We start from the raw sequence: 18,460 nt of genomic DNA, 5'->3' as shown, positions 1-18,460 counted from the left end.
GGAGCGGAGCGCTCGCAGCCATGGCTTTCTTCTCCTGGCTGTTTAGTCTGACAGCAGTATTTAAATCGCAAGTTAGAGCAGCAGCAGCAATGGCTCGTTTGACAGCTCAGGCTTTAGCAATGGTGATTCTGCCTACCACCCTTTTCAACGGTTGGCTCAATTTCGCGCCCAATTACCACAGGCGCCATTTCTCGCTGGTTTCCCTTTCTGGGGACTGAGGCAGTACCTTTCCAATTGGTTCTCCCTGGATTTGGCTCTCCCTTGTCTGGCTAAGATTGCATTAGCCGGCTAGTCATTAATCAGGCATTTCTTTGCATTTGCCTTTGGATCATTTATTCGGACTGAAACTGTGAGTGCCATTTAAATTGCGGGACGTTTGATTTTGACAGGAAAGGATTCACCTCAGAGCCTGTATTGCTGGTTTCCCTTGCTGGGGACCAGGAATCCAGAATTTTTCTCACTTGGAGCAATTGGGGGTTTCTCTTGCTGGGGACCCTTAGATACTGTTTACGATATACACAGTTATACATATAGATATAGGCATATGTCTATGTATATGGGCATGCCATATACATATACATACACACACACACACACACACACACATTCATACGTACATACATACATACATACGTAGTCTTACTCTCCTGGAGGAGTGTTCTACTTTCAACTGCAAGGGAAGGCATCACCCCAAAGTACAAATATCAACAACAATATTAATAATAATCATAATAATTTATAAAAAAAAATAAAATTACATTCAGAGGCAAGACAATGGAACGTCATACACAATGGAACGTGACAACACTTTCCGCTCCAAGCCAAATAAGTCCCAAGACAAGCCAGGGCCCCTCAAAAAAGGCCTCTAAGGCAGAAGAGAAGGATGCCCATAGATGGCACCTAGCACTGGAAAGACAATTGCAGAAACGAGCCAGGGAGGCAGACAAGATGGCTATAACACAACAATCTGATCAGAATCCAAACCCATTGATGGGGCCCTTGGACTTATCTAACCAGCCCAGACAGGCGGTTTCTGGACACCCCCCCCCAGGCACATCTCCTCCATTGAGCATTGCCCGGCCAATTCCAGAGGCAACCTTCACCCCTATGGCCAGCGGCCTAAGACAGGAGGAGGGATTACCTGAGACTATCCCCATCGAAATGAGGCAGTGGATGGAGATGGCGATTCAAAGGGGCATTGCAGCTGGAGTTCAGCAATCCATCAGGACTAGGCACTTCTTGGCCGCTTCGGATGCGGGATCCCTGTCCGCTCGATCCTTTGCGCATATCCAACAACATCAATCTCAGGTATTCCCCAATATTCCTAACATACCAGCCCAGGGTCTTCGGGAGGAGGTGGACTTTGAGGATCAGGATGTTTCCATGGAGGGGGAGGGTCGATCCATCAGATGGACTTGGCCTCTTCTTCAACCTTTCCCAACGAGGCCAAGGAAGCCCTGAGACCGGAAGAAAAGAGAGCAGAGTTAACACTCCGCAGGGGGCACGTTTCTGATGCCTGGGCCTTTTAGGGCAGCTACAACTGCATCCTTTTTTTACATGGCCCTCCCTCCGATGGCTCTTCCACTTGAGGGATATATTGCCGGCGTCAAATGTCAGAGACTACCAGGACATAGCTAAAATTATTGCAGCTGCAGAGTTCTCCGCCGATGCCACATTTAATGCGGTCAAATTCTCGTCTAGGGCCATAGCATCTCACGTATCAACACAGAGACTGCTATGGTTCAGACATTGGCAGGCGGATACCAAGCATAAATGCAAGTTGGCATCAGCCCCAATATCTGGGGATAAATTATTTGGCAGTGTCTTGGAGCCCCTCTTTATAGAGAATAGAAACAAGAAAAAAGTGCTTCCCCCTCTTTTTCAGAGGTCTGAAAACAGAATGCCCCAGTTGTTTCGAAGGGCTTCCTTTCGGCCCTACTATCAGGGCCCCTACGTTCCCAGATCTCAGAGAACATCAGGCTACAGGGCCAGTTTTAGACATGATAGGTCTTCCAATAGAGGTCAGCGGAGAGGCCAAAATAGTAGAAACCCCAGAGGCACTAGAGGCCGATTTTTTTGTCGCCCCAAGTGAGCCCTTGACAGCAGTTCCCATTGGAGGGCGGCTAAAATTGTTTGCTGATCAATGGGACAGTTCCTCCTCTGATGCGTGGGTCAAGGACACTATAAGGTTTGGTTTTGTGCTAGAGTTTAAATCCTCCCCCCGAACTTTTTCATTAGGAGCCCTAGGTCCACGGACCCCATTAAGAGGGTGTTGATGCAGGAGGCTATCAATCATCTTCTGCATATTCAGGTTATTAGACAGGTCCCATCTGAACAGCGGGGTCAAGGCTGTTACTCTCTATTGTTTGTAGTCCCAAAGAGTTCGGGGGGCTGGAGGGCAATTCTGGACCTCAAACGTCTGAACAAATCATTGGTTTATCGAAAATTCAAGATGACTACTCTCCAGTCCATTCTGTTCAGCATCAGAGAGAACGATGTCATGACCTCTATAGATCTCACAGAGGCTTATTTACATATACCAATTAGACCTGCTCACTACAGATATCTTAGATTTTGCTATTGTAATCGGCACTACGAATATATCGCCCTGCCATTTGGTCTGGCTTCGGCCCCTAGGACCTTTACCAAGGTCCTCGCAGCTTTGGCTGCCTCACTCAGGATCAAATCTGTTCGTTTACAATGTTATCTGGATGATATTTTAATTTGGTCATCGTCCAGACATCAAGCAAATTTGGATACCAATATTACTCTGGAGACCCTTCAGGGTCATGGTTTTTCCATAAATTGGGATAAAAGCCATTTGATCCCCTCAACTAGGTTAGTTCATTTAGGGGCAGTGATAGATACCATGGAGGGCAAGGTCTTTCTCTCTCAGGACAAGTTAAGCAATATCCAGTCTTTGGCCAAAGAGATCAGAGCCTTAAAGAAAGTTTCCCTGGCATTGCTGTCTCAACTGTTAGGGAAACTGATTTCTTGTATTTCCATTGTGCCTTGGGCTCGATTCCATTCTAGAGAGCTGCAGTGGTTCCTGCTACCTTTCCAGCGATCCGGAAGAGCCACTTCCAACGTCCGGATAAAGGTACCACACAATGTTCTCCGATCGCTCCGCTGGTGGTCGGAAAAAACAATAAACAAGGGGTGTCCTTTCAAGGAACCTCACAGGGCAACGATCACAACCGATGTCAGCCTGGTAGGATGGGGAGCTCACTTCCAATCCCACACTGCACAGGGAATTTGGACTATTTCCGAACCATCTCAAAGCATCAACCTGTTGGAACTGCGAGCAGTTCACCTGGCGTTACACAGTGTTCTACCCCTTTTCCAATCACGCCACGTTCTGGTCTTGACAGACAATATCACAACCAAGGACCACGTAAACAGACAGGGGGGTACCCATTCCAAACTTTTGATGGTGGAGATGGCCAAGTTGTTCAGATGGGCTGAGGCCAATCTGTCTTCGCTCAAGGCAGAACACATAGCAGGGGCCTTAAACACACAAGCAGACTGGCTCAGCAGGGCTACAATAGATCAGGCAGAGTGGCGCATACAGCCGGCTGTCTTTCAGGAAGCAGGGCAGAGGTTTGGGCAACCGGTAATCGATCTATTTGCCTCTCCTCTCAATGCCCAATTGCCCCGGTATATTTCAAGGTACCCGACTCAGGGTGCAGAGGCCGTCAATGCCCTGCGATGTCCATGGCCTCCCAGACTTCTATATGCATTTCCTCCACTCCCGGTAATACCCAGGTTGATCCAGAAGTTATTGGAGGAATGAGCAGAATTGATATTGGTCGCCCCTTACTGATCCAGGCAAACGTGGTTCGCAGATTTACAGAACCTATTGAGAGAACAACCTTGGAAAATTCCACCGTCCAAGGTTTCCCACTCCCAGGGGCCGATACTTCACCCGAACCCACAATGGCTCAGTCTGGCCATATGGAGGTTGAGTGGAGCCATTTAAGGGCCCAACAAGTTTTAGAGGATGCTATTGCCACTATTCAAGCATCCAGACGGTCCTCAACAAATTGTATATACGAGGCCACGTGGTCAGCCTTCTGTCGCTGGTGCCAGGGGTCTAAGATCGACCCAACTGCTCCCTCAATAGGACAATTATTGGACTTTTTTACAGGAGGGGTTGACCAAGGGCGTATCTCCAAATACTTTACGTAGTAAAGTAGGTGGCGGCTTTAGCCTTGGTGATAACCTGGGGCGACCTCCATTCCATAGCGCACCATCCACATGTCCGCAGCTTTCTTAAGGGTGCTGCAAACTTACAACCTCCTGTAATTCACCACTATCTCACCTGGGATCTCAACAAGGTGTTAACCGCACTTACAACTGGCCTGTTCGAGCCTTTAAGAACCAGTAGTCTTAAATTCCTGACATATAAGGTGATCTTCCTAATTGCAATCACATCAGCTAGAAGAATTTCCAAATTGGCGGCATTGTCAATGAGAAAGGACCTGTGAGTGTTTCATGCGGACAGAGTGATTCTCCAATTTGATCCATCGTTCACTCCTAAGGTAAATTCAGCCTTCCACAGAGCGCAGGAGTTGGTCCTTCCAAATTTTTGTCCGAAACCATCTCATAGACTGGAGCATCAATGGCCTCGACTTGACGTTCGAAGGGCCTTAAGCATCTATCTAGACCGCACGGCAGCATTTGGAAAATCTGAGGCTCTATTCCTATCAACCCATCTACTTTAGGGCAAAAGGTGTTGTCCACAACCATCGGTAGATGGTTGAGAGCCACCATAGCCAAAAGTTACGAATGCCAGTCCATCGCAGTTCCTAGGGGTATTACAACCCACTCAACAAGGAGTGCGGCAACATCAGCAGCATGGGCCACACGGGCTTCCATAGATGAAATTTGCAGAGCGGCAGCTTGGGCTTCACCATCTCCCTTTGCCAAAAATTATAAAATTGATGTCTATGTCTTAGCGGACGCTTCATTTGGCAGAAGAGTCCTGCAGAGGGTCCACAGAGTTTAGGAGTGGATTTCGATCCAGATGGAGTCCCTCCCTAAGGACAGGCCAAGCTTTGGTATGTCTCACTTCTGGATGCTCTTCTGGAGAAAGGGTGTTGGTACTTACCTGATACGCCTGTTCTCTGTGAGCTGTGAAGAGCATCCAGCCCCACCCATTTCTTTCCGTCTGGTGGGGTTCCGTTCCAGTCAGGGATCTAGATTAGGTGATGAGTCCCGGACTTTGGCATTCAGTCTTCGCAAAACTGGGGGATGCTGAGGAGGTGTTCCGTGGAGGAGGAGGAGCATCCCGGAGTTTTAAGCTCAGCCTTTCCAGAAGAGACTGAAGCACCTCCCCATTTCTGGATGCTCTTCACAGCTCACAGAGAACGGGCGTATCAGTTAAGTAACAGCGCCCTTCTTCACACTTAGATAACATATCCAGCTGCCTTGAAGCTTTTTTTTCTTTGATCTCAATGCTTTCAACCTCAGATAGGAGCTAGCTAGTAATTGAGCCAGTTGTCAGTTTAGTAAAATTACCTCTCCTCTCCTTAGTTCTGATTTAGCTTCTGGAGGAGTTTGTTGGCTGAACCTTGAACTAGAACACTCCTGTTAGAGATGGTGAACCCTCAACAATTGTTGCAAAAGTCTTGATAAAATTCCACTGAGCTATAAAAGCAGAGGTGCTGAGTAAGCGTCAGATGTTATCTTTTAATATTTTATTTAATAGCAGTAATAATATATTACACTTGTATTCCCAGCGACTATTTTTATAATTAAAAAATTATAACATGTATTACTATAAAATTATATTAAAAACATTGCTTACCAAATTTAATGGACTTATCTAATTTAGCGACAAGTCAGTTTAAATCTAAAATAACAAATACGATTAATTTACATGTAAAATATTAAAGCATTTCTTATAATTTTGAAAAGGAAACGGATATGGCAAGGAATATAAACTTGTGAGCAGCAACCAATAAAAACATAGAATAACAGGGTTGGAAGCTCATCTAGTCCAAGCTCTTGCTTCAGCAGGAAACCCTATACCAGTGATGGCTAACCTTTTTGTTGTTGCATGCCGAAAGTGGTGCACGCGTGCCTGCATCCATAGTGCAATGAACATGCGACACCTCTCCTATGGTCCCCCTGCACAGACGCGTGTGATCCCCCCACACTCCCCCTCCCCACCTGTGCATGCATGCTCCCACATGCTCCCCTGTGCCTGCACAGCAGAGAGCCAAAAATCAGCTGCTGGCGGGAGGCGCGTACGCATGCGCAGTGGAACTGAGCTGGGGTGATGGCAGAGATGGCTCTGCATGCCACAGGTTTGCCATCACGGCCCTACACCATTCTGGACAAATGGTTGTCCAATCTCTCCTTGAAAACCTCCAGTGATGGAGCACTCACTGCTTATGGAACAAACTGTTCAACTGATTAATTGTTCTCACTGTCAGGAAACCTCTCTTTTATTTTAGATTGGATCTCTCTCTGATAATCTTCCACCTATTACTTCTTGTTCTGATCTCAAGTGCTTTGGAGAATAGATGAGCCCTCTTCTATGTGACAGCCCCTCAAGCATTGAAAGACTGCTGTCATGTTACAAGTAGTTGTTCTCTTCATTAGATTAAACATACCTAGTTCCTGCAGTTCATCATGCAGTTTAGCCTCCAGACTCCTAATCTTTGTTGCTCTTCTCTGCACTCTTTCTGGAGTCTTAATGCCCTTTTTGTATTGTAGTAACTAGAACTGGATCCAGTACTTCAGCTGTGGGCTTACCAGTGCAGCATAAAGTGATATTATTACTTCATGTGTTCTTAATAGTATGCCTCTGTTGATGGAGCCTAGGACTGCATTGTCTTTTTTTGCACACTGCTGCATCATACTTAAGTGGTTGTCCAGCAAAACAACTAGATCCCTCTCACAGGCACTACTGTTGAACCAGATGCCACCTGTTTTATACCTGTGCATTTGACTTTTCTTGCTTAAGTGTAACACCTTTTTTCACCACTGAATTGCATTTTTTTGGATAGGATCCAGTGTTCAAGTCTTTCAAAATCTGTCTTTATTTTGAACTTATCCTCTAAATGTTGGCTATTATCCACAGCTTGATGTCATCTGCAAATTTGATGACCTCTTCTATCCCTTCATCTAAATTTTTAACATTTTTGAAGATGTTAAAAAATACTGGACCTAAGACAGAACCTTGGAGTACCCCACTGCATTCTTCCCTCCATGTAGATGTAGTTCCATGTTCAGTGGGGTTGGTCAGCTAGTTATGAATCATTTGGTGGTGATGCTGTCTACCCCAGATTTTTCTATCTTACCAAGAAGCAGACTGTAATCTACTTTGTCAAATGTGTTACTGAAGTCCAAGTAAACTACATTCTCAGTATTTTTCTGATCCACTAATTTAGTCATTTTGTCAAAGAGGGCAATAAGATTGTCATGATGATGAGTTTTTAACAAATCCATGTTGACTTTTATCTAATAATAGCTTTGTTAATTTTTAGATGCTTGCAAATCTGCTGCTTGATTATCTTTTCCAGGATTTTCCTGGTACTGATGTCAGATTGATTGGTCTGTAGTTTCCTGGATCCATTTTTCTCCCCTTTTGAAAATTGGAACTACATCAGCTTTTTTTTCATGCCTCTGGTATTTCCCTAGTGTTCCAACAGCTTTGAAAGATTTTGTTCAGTGGTCCTAAAATCACATCTGCCAGCTCTTTCAGAATTCTGGGATGTGATCCATCTGGTCCTGGCAATTTGAACTCGTCTAAAGTGAATAGGTGCTCTCTTATCATTTTCTTGCCTATTTTGATTTGTATTCCTGTTTTTTTTTTTTTTTTTTTTGATAGGTTGGACTATTTTTTCCTTTTGTGTAAAGAAAGATGTAAACTCTTTAATTCATTTTCCTTTTGCGTAAATAATGAATTAAATATTTCCGCTTTCTCCCTGTTACCCATCACCTCATTTCTATCTTCCTCCATAATTGGACTGATGGTTTGACTATTTTCTTGTTTTTCACATGTTGAAAGAAACTTCTAAAATAAGTTCATTCTGTGCCTTGGCTTTCCCCCTGGTTTCCTCCTTTACTTTTTCAATGACAAAGTTGTTTGCTAGATTTGTCCGGAATCTGTTTGATCTCCCACTTTGTGCACACTTTGTCTCCTAGTTGATGTCAATGTAAAGTCCCACTTTACTATTGTTAATTGATTATATTTACAATTGATAATTGATTAGCAAAAAAATATTTATTCCTTCTGCTTCGTTTGGTGGTCTGTAGTATATACCTATGGCAATTTAATTCTTTTTTTCCTCTTATAGTAATCCAAATGCATTCAAGGTTTTCTTTCTTGGTTTTGTTTTGTTTTTTCATTTCTGTAGCAGTGTAATTATTTCTTACATATAATGCAACTTCTTCACCTCCTCTTTGGTTATGTCTGTTTCTTTTGAACAGTTTAAATTTTTCTAGCAGTATGTTTTACTCATGGGTTTTATTCCTCCAAGTTTCAGTAATAGCAACTATGTTATACTTGCCACATGTATTAGGAGTTCAGGTTCTCCCTACTTGTTCCTCATACTTTGAGTATGTAGGCACCTGAGTCATTTGTTACTGACCCTGCATTTGTTTCTTAGGTCTCCTGTTTTATATTTGACTTTCCATTTCTTTTCATCACTTGATTGGTTGCCTTGACATTTATGCTTGGTTGGGATTAGATCCTAAAGATTGGTCTCCTTCCCGTTCCTGTTTTAGTTTTAAATCCTTTGGGTAAGCCAAGCCAATTGTTTTCCAAATATGTTCTTTTCAGTTCTTTTGAGGTATAACCCATCCTGTGCCAGAAGCCCTTCATGTTGTCTTATATTTATATACTATACTAACACTTTGATACCATGTAATCAGAATAATTTCTATGAGGTGAAACTTTTACAAACATTTGGTAGGTGCACAGATAAAATGATCTCACAGCTACATTGTCTCATTGTGATGTATTGTTACTGTTTTTAGCACAAAAGCTTTTCTGTGTTTCTTCCCAAAAGAAAATTTAAAATTTAAGATTTTTAAAACCTGGAATTAATATATTAATGCTGAAGTCATTATTCAGCACAATTTAATTAGAGCAAAGAGCTCTATGAAAAGAGACTCCTAAAACAATGGTTGAATTCATTATTAGAATATTCTCTTTTTGTCAAATAAAAGGATCCATTCAATTGGGCAGAAGATTTATAATCCTATAAAAAGTTGTTTGTATGTATGTGTAATTTATTGCTTTTAATGTAAGTTGCTCAGTCACCTTGCAGTAAGATGGGCAACAAGCAAATTTATTTAGTAAAATAAAAAATTCAGGTTATTATCGAAACTAGGAACATGATAGTAGACTTGATACAATGCTTAAAAAGATGATATCAGACAATTAAAGCCCCAAAATTACAGCATGTGAGAAATGTCTATTAGGGAGATATTTATTTATTTATTTATTTATTTGTTTGTTTAGTTATATGCTGCCTACCTCTCTATCAAGGTGACTCTAGGCTTGAATTGAAAATATAGGGCTTGAATTCTTTTATGGAAGATAATGATAAACTTTTCAACAATTTCTCTATTCAAAATGGTTTATACTGCTAGCTTTGGGATAGTATTTCTGTATCAGCGTCTGGTCACAACATAGTATTTATACAGATATGTAATAAAATTAAGAAATGGGTCTCAAATACGTTTGGTTTGAAGACCTGAAAAGAAAAGTCTTACCTGTTTCATTTGGTAATATCCTAATTATACAGTTCTGAATTTTGAAATCCATAGAATAGTTCTGAATAATATTGTCATTCAGAATATGTGGGGAGGTGCCAAATATTTTTTTGTTTTGTTTTGGCTTAATGTAGAACTAGGATACTATTAGATTCAGTTGCTAAGTAGAAATTATTTTTTTCTCAGGCTTCAGAAATGGAGTTCTTGATGATAGAAAGAGTAAATCCAGTTGAAATGGAGAATTTGTGTGGCTTGTGCAGATATTCTAACTACCAAAATAGTTGGATACTACAAAATAATACTACAAAGTAGTAATTAGAAGCCTGTACTTCATTTTTCTTATATATACAGAAGATATCAAACAGAATGGTGTATCTAATATTATCCAATTATTTTTTAGGAGAGAGCTATGAGGATGCAGAAGAGAACGCCACTTTGGATGCTGATGAAGCAATTCCTGAAAAGCCATGCCCAGTACAGATAGTTCTTGCTCATGAAGACGATCACAACTTTGAACTGGATGAATCAGCATTGGAGAGAATCTTGCTTCAGGAACATATAAGAGACCTCAACATAGTAGTAGTTTCTGTTGCTGGTGCATTCCGTAAAGGCAAATCATTTCTCTTGGATTTCATGCTTAGGTATATGTATAACAAGGTGGGTTTCTAAACATTATTGAGGAAATTTGAGGTATATATAATTAACATAGCCAATATTAATTAACATTAATGTAGTTGGTAACCATATATTAGAACTAAAAAGCAAAACAGTATACAATATGCCATTTACGCAGGAACTACTTGTAACTAAGTAATACTTCGTTGTAATGGAAAATATTCAGTTCAAAGTACTATATTTTTTCAATTTCAATTCACAATCCATTGCAATGATCAGATCTTCTAAATTGCTTATGAAAGATAAAATGGAATGGATTATGATAAAAAAATAGTTTGTTCATAATAGAAATACAAGGAATGTTTTTGTTTAGAATGCAGTATAAGTAATTTTTAAAGTTAGGGGTAAATGGGAGTTCAGTATTTGAAAAATTGAGATTGATACTTCTTGTGTTTTAATATGAGTATTTGCCACCATAGTCACGTGATCAGGTGCCAAGCTCACAATTATGGCATAGCAGCAAGCCATAAATATGATTGCCATTTGAGACTTTCCCTGCCTGCTTCCCACAAGCAAAATCAACAGGGAAGCTGGCAGGGAAGGTCCCAATTACACCTATAAGTTGCTGTCACCATATTTTCTTTCAAGGAGCCCCACTATGGAGTACAAGATCCCATAGATCTCATTCATTTTCTACTACTTCCCATTGGCAGTAGCTAGCAACCCCTGCTAAGATACTGATACTTGGAAGGGCTGTCCATGGCCTCCACTGGCCCATGGCCTCAGAAGTGGTCCCTGCTGGTCCTCCCACAATCCATAGTGATGCTCATGATCCATAGAATCTGCCTATGTCACTTGCCTGCACTCCGTAATGCCAACCTGCACGCCCCTGCTTAATGACACCACAGTCCTGGGTTTTTGACACTGCCTTTGCTAAGTAATGCAATATGACATTGTGCTTCAAATTGTATCAATTAGCAACAGAATTTGGATCCCCATTGCCAGCACAAGGACTACTTGTAATGACATGTTTTTCATATTAGTCAAAATTAAGCATGCAATATCAATGCATAATTGCCTTGAGCCTCTCATATTATTACATATATATGTGTATATTTGTGTTCTGTTATAGGAGTCATCTTCTTGGATAGGCGGAGATAATGATCCTTTGACTGGCTTTACATGGAGAGGAGGGTGTGAGAGAGAAACAACTGGCATCCAGGTTTGGAGTGAAGTATTCATAATTCCCAAACCTGATGGGACAAAGGTAATCTATTAAGTATCTGATGTAATGCTTATTGACTTACTGAACAGAGAATGCAAAAAGTGAATGTGAAATATTTTTATTCCTCTTCCTAATATGAGTTAATGTGATGTTTTAGATACCTCTGAAATATATTGTCAGGATTCTCCAGGCATGGAATTTCATGGAGTCAGCATGGCCAAATTACAGACATAAATAAGTTTTCCATACATGTACAGTCTACCTCCTGCTGCTTGAACTTGATAGGCACTTGGCTGTTCTTTTTCTAGCTATGAATAACAGCAATACTTTAAACATATTTACAAAATGACCTAAGAGTCATTGACTCATCAGTTTCAGCCTTACTGTATACTTGTTTAGTGTTGTAACTAATTGTAATGTAAAAATGTCTTAATAATATATGCAGTATAATACAGAATTGAACTTTTGAAAATATTCAGTAACATTTACTCTGTCAGAATAATTTGTTTTTAACAGACTTTTATTATTATTTTTTATACATAACTCTCAAGGCAGCAAACATTCCTAATGCTCCTTCCTCCTCCTATTTTCTCTAAGACAACCCTGTGAGATAGATCGGGCTGAGAAAATATGATTGATCAAAAGTCACCCAGCTGATTTTCATGCCTAAAGTGAGACTACATTCACAATCTTCTGGTTCTGGCCTGCTGCCTTAATCACTAGATGAAGCTGTATGGCCCACCTTCCCTTAAACTTCAGAGAAATATACACATACCGTATATACTCGAGTATAAGTCGACCCGAATATAAGCCGAGGCACCTAATTTTACCACAAAAAACTGGGAAAACTTACTGACTCGAGTATAAGCCTAAGGTGGGAAATGCAGCCACTACTGGTAAATTTCAAAAATAAAAATAGATACCAATAAAAACTTTCACTAGGACAGTTGAGAATAAGTTTGATGTTCACAATTTCCTCTTTGAAAGAGACCAGTAAATAGGGAACAAGAAGATGAAGAAAAAGAAGTGTTTTTTTTCACACTTTTCATACTGCAGTGAACAAAAATGGCATCATAGGAACAGGCTTATTCTCAGTCCAAAGGTTTGTTTCTGATTTCTTCCCTGATTTAAGGGAAATTTGGGAAACGATCTCACTATCATGAAAGGTTTAATTGATTCACTAACCCAAAAGAAGAAGATAATGATGACAGTGGGAGGCAGGAGTCACTCTCTCCCTTGCGGAAAAAAAGCAAGAGCCGTTCTTATGATCTCTCTCTCTCTCTCTCTCCCCGTAATACAGTCAAGCCCTTTCCAGCACGCGTGATCCGCCGCCGCGCTTTGCACCTTGCAAATGCAAAATCCCTGGGGTTTTGCATTTGCAAGGTACAAAGCGGTGGCGGCGGATCGCACGTGCTGGAAAGGGCTTGACTGTATTCAGGGAGAAGAGAGAGAGAGAGAGAGAGAGAGAGGGAGGGAGATCATAAGAACGGCTCTTGCTTTTTTCGCCAGCCCCGGGCACTGGGGGCTTGCAAGGGAGAGAGTGACTCCTGCCTCCCACTGTCATCATCATCATCTTCTTTTGGGTTAGTGAATCAATTAATTTGGGAAATGATCTCACTATCATGAAAGCCAGTGTTCTCTGCCCATGGGGTGTTTGGAAGAAAACACCCCGCAGCATATCCACGCGCATTTAAGGGGAATCAGAAATCCCCGCGTTCAACGCTTAGCATGGCAGAGGAGAAAATGCAGCTGTGAGCAAATACTGGGAAAACCTGATTGATCAGAAGGAAGGAGGCAAAAGAGGGAGGGGTGGTGGTGGACGGAGGTCCCACTGGTATTTGTGAAACACTCGGTTGGCAGCGCTTAAAGTCAACGTCCTCGCTCCCACCCACCCACCCACCCAAAGCCACGAAGTCCCCCAATCGCGCAGCCCAGAATCGCCCTCCCCTCGGGGCAGCAATGACGCCTGGCGTTTCCCGAGACAAGAAGCTCCGCCGTGCAATGAAAGCGCCCTGGCTCTAGGCTCGCGGGCTCAGAAAACAACGCGAGCCGAGGTGGTTTCGGCTCCGCTTGCCGTTTCCTCAGCCCCAGCTGCTTTCAGTCTGCTCGGGAGGAGGGGAGGAGGTGGTGGCGTCAGCTCGCGTTGTTTTCTGAGCCCGCGAGCCTAGAGCCTAGAGCTCAGAAAACAATGCGAGCCGCCGCCACTACCTCCTCCCCCTCCTCCTGAGCGGACTGAAAGCAGCTGGGGCTGAGGAAACGAAGCCAAGCAGCAGCCACCTCGGCTTGCGTTGTTTTCTGAGCCCGCGAGCCTAGAGCCTACAGCTCAGAAAACAACGCGAGCCGCCGCCACTACCTCCTCCCCTCCTCCCGAGCGGACTGAAAGCTGGGGCTGAGGAAAGGAAGCCAGCGGAGCCGAAGCCACCTCGGCTCGCATTGTTTTCTGAGCCTGCGAGCCTAGAGCTCAGAAAACAACGCGAGCCACCGCCACCACCTCCTCCTCCTCCTCCTCCCGAGCGGACTGAAAGCAGCTGGGGCTGAGAAAACGAAGCCAAGCAGAGCCGAAGCCACCTTGGCTCGCGTTGTTTTCTGAGCCCGCAAGCCTAGAGCCAGGGCGCTTTCATTGCACGGCGGAGCTACTTGTTTCGGGAAACACCGGCCATCGTTGCTGCCCCCTGAAGGGAGGGCGATTCTGGGCTGCGCGATTGGGGGACTTCGTGGCTTTGGGTGGGTGGGAGCGAGGACAGATGGAGTCCGCGAAGTGGGGCTTGCCTGCCCTTGCTGGCTGCCTCTGCTTCCTTAGGGGCGGGGAAGGGGGCTCATCTGGACCAAGGGTGAGTCTCCCCCTGAGTTTCCCCTGAAGGATCTTCTGTCGCTTTTGCCTTCTCCCTACGTCTTCCCTCTGTTAAACCCCCCCACACACACACACTTATTTTCGGGCGGATTTCGTGTCTGAGCATTCTCACATGACAGTGGGTCTTTTTCCTTCCCTAAAAACAGTTAAAAAAAGAAAAAACAATATATCCTCATGCAAGAACTTTTCTGCTTCCGATTACCTCCATGCTTACAAGTTGCAAAGGAAACACGGAAGCAGGGAAGCGGCTGCGCAGCTCCGGAGCTCCACGCCATTTTTTTTTCAGAGGGGAATCTCACTCGAGTATAAGCCGAGGGCGTTTTTTTCAGCACAAAAAATGTGCTGAAAAACTCGGCTTATACTCGAGTATATACAGTAAGTTAAATTATGTTATACTTCAAGAGTTGACATTATTTTCATCCATCTGTAGGGGAAATTTTCTCTCTTTTTATATAATGTACATTCTACGTGGCATATTCAGTTAACTGACCACTTAGAGGCAATCAAACCACCTTTGATTGGTTTTCTAGTGGGATGTTATTCTTTGGGGCTCAGAGTCCTACCAGGAACTGATAATTTCTAATAACTATGAAAGTGATCCAGTACTGCCTCCTGGTGGTCTATATAGTGATATTGGTAATATTTACTAGCATAAACATGTTTCTTATCCCTAGCCACACCATAGCATTATGTACATTTTCACTTGTGAGTTTTTTTGCTTCATATTCAAAAGTGTGAATACTGAGTATTTGATCACTTTTTAGAATTTTGACTGTTAATTAAAGTGGTTGTGGATATTGGTGAAGGTAACTGTACATTTTGTGATGACTGAGTGGAAGGAATTAAAATACAGTGAAACATTGCTGATATCATACCTCCATTGAATTTAAGCTTTCAAATTTAAAGTGAAATAATTGTTAATTCATTCTCTTTTTCTTTAAAAAAAAACCCTGTAGGTTGCTGTACTACTAATGGATACCCAAGGTGCCTTTGATAGTCAATCAACTATCAAAGACTGTGCAACAGTATTTGCTTTAAGCACCATGACAAGTTCAGTCCAGGTAAATTTATAATCATGTCAGATGATGGTAGACTTTAAATATTTTCCTTATTTCTAAATATGTATGTCACCTGAAAACATAATAGTAAAACCATTTATTGCTTTCTTGTTTTATGTTTTTTTTCCAATGAGAGTTGTTTTGATTATGACAGCATAGAAATATGTGTAATATATAAATTATATGTATTATAGAAAGAACCATTATACTTAATCTTTTGGTTGGATTACAACTTTCAGACCCTAGGAACAGTAGGTTTTAAATATAATGCTAATCTGAAGTGTGATACAAATTTTAGAAGTTCTTTGTTTAGATTTAAAAAACCAATACTATGTAGAAGTGGATGATCTTGATTAAAATGTGGAAAACCAAGATACAGATACTAATTCAGTCCATATTTTTAATTTCAGTCTAATATAATTTACACATTTAAAAGGATAAAAAAGGGTCTGAAGTTCAAATAGTTAATGAATGAGTGGCTGTTAAATTATAATAATCTATATAGGTTTTTCTGGAATAAATCTACTACCAGTAGCAAATGCAAGGGCATTGTGTCTATGTATAAAGCTAACTTAACTATCTTGGAATTTAATAATTTAATATGCGAGTGGTCCTCACTTAAAGGACCACTCATTTAGCCACCATATGGATTTACAAGCGCAGTGAATGAGTATACTTAAGATTGGTCCCTTCCATCTATTGCAATGTCCTACAGTCACATTTGCAATCTTCCTGTCAACTTCCCACAAGAAAGCCAGTGGGAAGCTGTCGGAAAGTCGGAAGTTGCGGTCACATCAGGTCCTCACTTAATGACCTGTGATAATTCACTTAATGATGGTAGCTGGAGTCTGCCAGAACTGCCATCATTAAGTGGCGTGTTCACATGACATTGCACTTTAGGGGCACATTACTTAGTGACAGAAATGCTAGTCTCAAATATCATTATTAAGCAAGGACTATACTCTAGCTTGGAATGATTTTTTCCTGAATAATGTATTATTTTAATTTATTAATACATCAATAATATGTTGATTAATATTAATTTCTCTATATTTCTTAATAAATTTCTCCTTAATGATACATTGATTATTTGACTGAAGCCTGACTCCTGGTGATTGTATGTACAGATGCCCTTCATATATCCCCAGTGACAGTTTCACAGCTATTTCAGGGAATGTCATTTTTTTTCTACTTCAGTGGGTTAATACTCACTTGTAGGCTCTTCATAATAGTTACACTGGGTGTTAAAATATTTTTATGCTTTTTCCAGATTTCAGGATCTTGGGTTGTATGTAAAAGTTATTAGTCACTTCCAGTCTGAAATGTTACTTTTGACAATAAAATCAAAAAATATTTATTGTTGCTAATGGGGTATTAAAATGTTTAAGAAGAGAATTGATGCTTTCCAGTAATAGTTCTCCAGTAATACGAGGTTCTCCTTTAATAAGATGAGATAGGCAGCAAAGTAATTTAAAATAAAACCCTGGCTTGCTAGTTCTGAGTATTTAAAGTTTTTAAATTGGGCATCTTTAGTAGTAACATCCAGTATTAATTACAAGTTCTAATCTAAATGTCCTCCTCTGTTTTATTTTGCTGGGATTTTCTGATTGCTGCAGTTGACCAGAACATTCTGTTATTACAAGCATTCAGCTTTAATTATTATAGCTGAGGTAGTTCTCAGCTAACAACCCTAATTGGGAGTAGTAATTCCACTGCTAAATAAATCAGTGGCTAAGTGGGAAATCCTGTGACTGTGTTTTCCCACTGGAAAAAAATGAGAATAGTCAATTTCACTCCTTCAATTTTTGTTTGCTTCCTAACCACTTTCTTGCTCTTTAAAATTCTAGAGAGCCTGCCTACTGCCTAGTTAGTACATATTAAAAACAATGTAATTACGATAGTAGCCTGGGACCTGGAGCTATGAGCATGCTATGCAAACAATTTACAGCATTCTTGTGAAATCTCATCTCCAGTCTCTCCACTCCATTTTTTGGGGGGAGAAGGGACACGAGAATTTCTATAAGCAATCTCTTATTTTCCAGACCCTTCTCCCACAGAGAGAATGAAGAGAGAACACTTTTTTAAAAGAAACTTTCAACTCAGATTAGAAATTGAGGGAACTCTCCACCTAAGATGCTGTTTAGTTTGGTTGGCAGACTGTTACAAATCTAAAAAGCAAATCACCTAATAAGTTTAATTACAGTTTGGACCTTGCGGTTGTTGCCACTGGGGGATGGTATAGCTATTTATATTGTGAAATTTTAATATTATAAGATGCCCAGATTCAATTTGCGTGAGTTAGGCAGCCTTATAAATTTGTTTAATAAATAAATTAGTAAATGTAAAAATTATTACATTTTATAGGTATACAATCTATCACAGAACATCCAAGAAGATGATCTTCAGCATTTGCAAGTAAATATATCCTGATTCTATAGTGACTTCCATTACTAATATTTTAATAAGCTCTTTGCACATGGAATGTGTCAAGGACCAAAAACATATTTTGACAACATTTGTGCCTTCATGAGCTCAATTTTGAAAGGTTCCTGATTAAGTAAGGGGATTCTTTAGGGAAATGTATGTATTTATGTATGTATGTATATGTTGTTAAATTGTTTTCCTAATTAGGAAAACAATTTTATAAATATAGAATTTGAGATCTATTTAAGTCAAATTGTATTGGAACACTATGAATTGTATAGGTTATAAATTGGTAAACAGTAATTTCCAGTACATTTTCTAATATATTCTTGAGCTACCTAATACCTTAATCATGCAGTTCTCGCTCAGATTATATCTTCTTGGAAGTATGAATACTTACTATGCCACTAAACTTTTAACTATATTTGAGAGCCATTTACTCTTTATTTTCATTGGGGTTGTTAACACCCTTTTAAACAAACTTTAAAAAATAAAGGCTTAAAATAGAACCTTTTTTGCACACTATTAAACAATTCATGATCACAGATCTTCATA

The 18,460-nt window shown here is 40.9% G+C and overlaps 1 protein-coding gene and 1 long non-coding RNA gene across 6 annotated transcripts in view; one reads left to right on the top strand and one right to left on the bottom strand.

The window, feature by feature from the left end:
- ATL2 (atlastin GTPase 2) overlaps positions 1–18,460 on the top strand; it is a 50,134-nt gene that overhangs the window by 19,935 nt on the left and 11,739 nt on the right. For all 5 annotated transcript variants that reach the window (XM_026695972.2, XM_026695971.2, XM_026695970.2 and 2 more), the window contains exons 2-5: positions 10,133–10,389; positions 11,480–11,614; positions 15,380–15,484; positions 17,846–17,896. In XM_026695972.2, coding sequence (XP_026551757.1) covers positions 10,133–10,389; positions 11,480–11,614; positions 15,380–15,484; positions 17,846–17,896 — 548 coding nt within the window. The remainder of the gene's footprint in view (positions 1–10,132; positions 10,390–11,479; positions 11,615–15,379; positions 15,485–17,845; positions 17,897–18,460) is intronic.
- LOC148127565 (uncharacterized) lies at positions 13,098–13,941 on the bottom strand. The gene is made up of 2 exons (XR_015743193.1): positions 13,893–13,941; positions 13,098–13,189 (listed from the first exon to the last, which is right to left on the bottom strand). It is a non-coding gene; the product is annotated as an uncharacterized LOC148127565 (long non-coding RNA).

This window comes from Pseudonaja textilis, chromosome 1 (genome assembly GCF_049901715.1).
Source record: "Pseudonaja textilis isolate UNSWEBS1 chromosome 1, rPseTex1.2, whole genome shotgun sequence".
NCBI lineage: Eukaryota > Metazoa > Chordata > Lepidosauria > Squamata > Elapidae > Pseudonaja > Pseudonaja textilis.
This window is presented reverse-complemented; position numbering and strand designations above follow the sequence as displayed.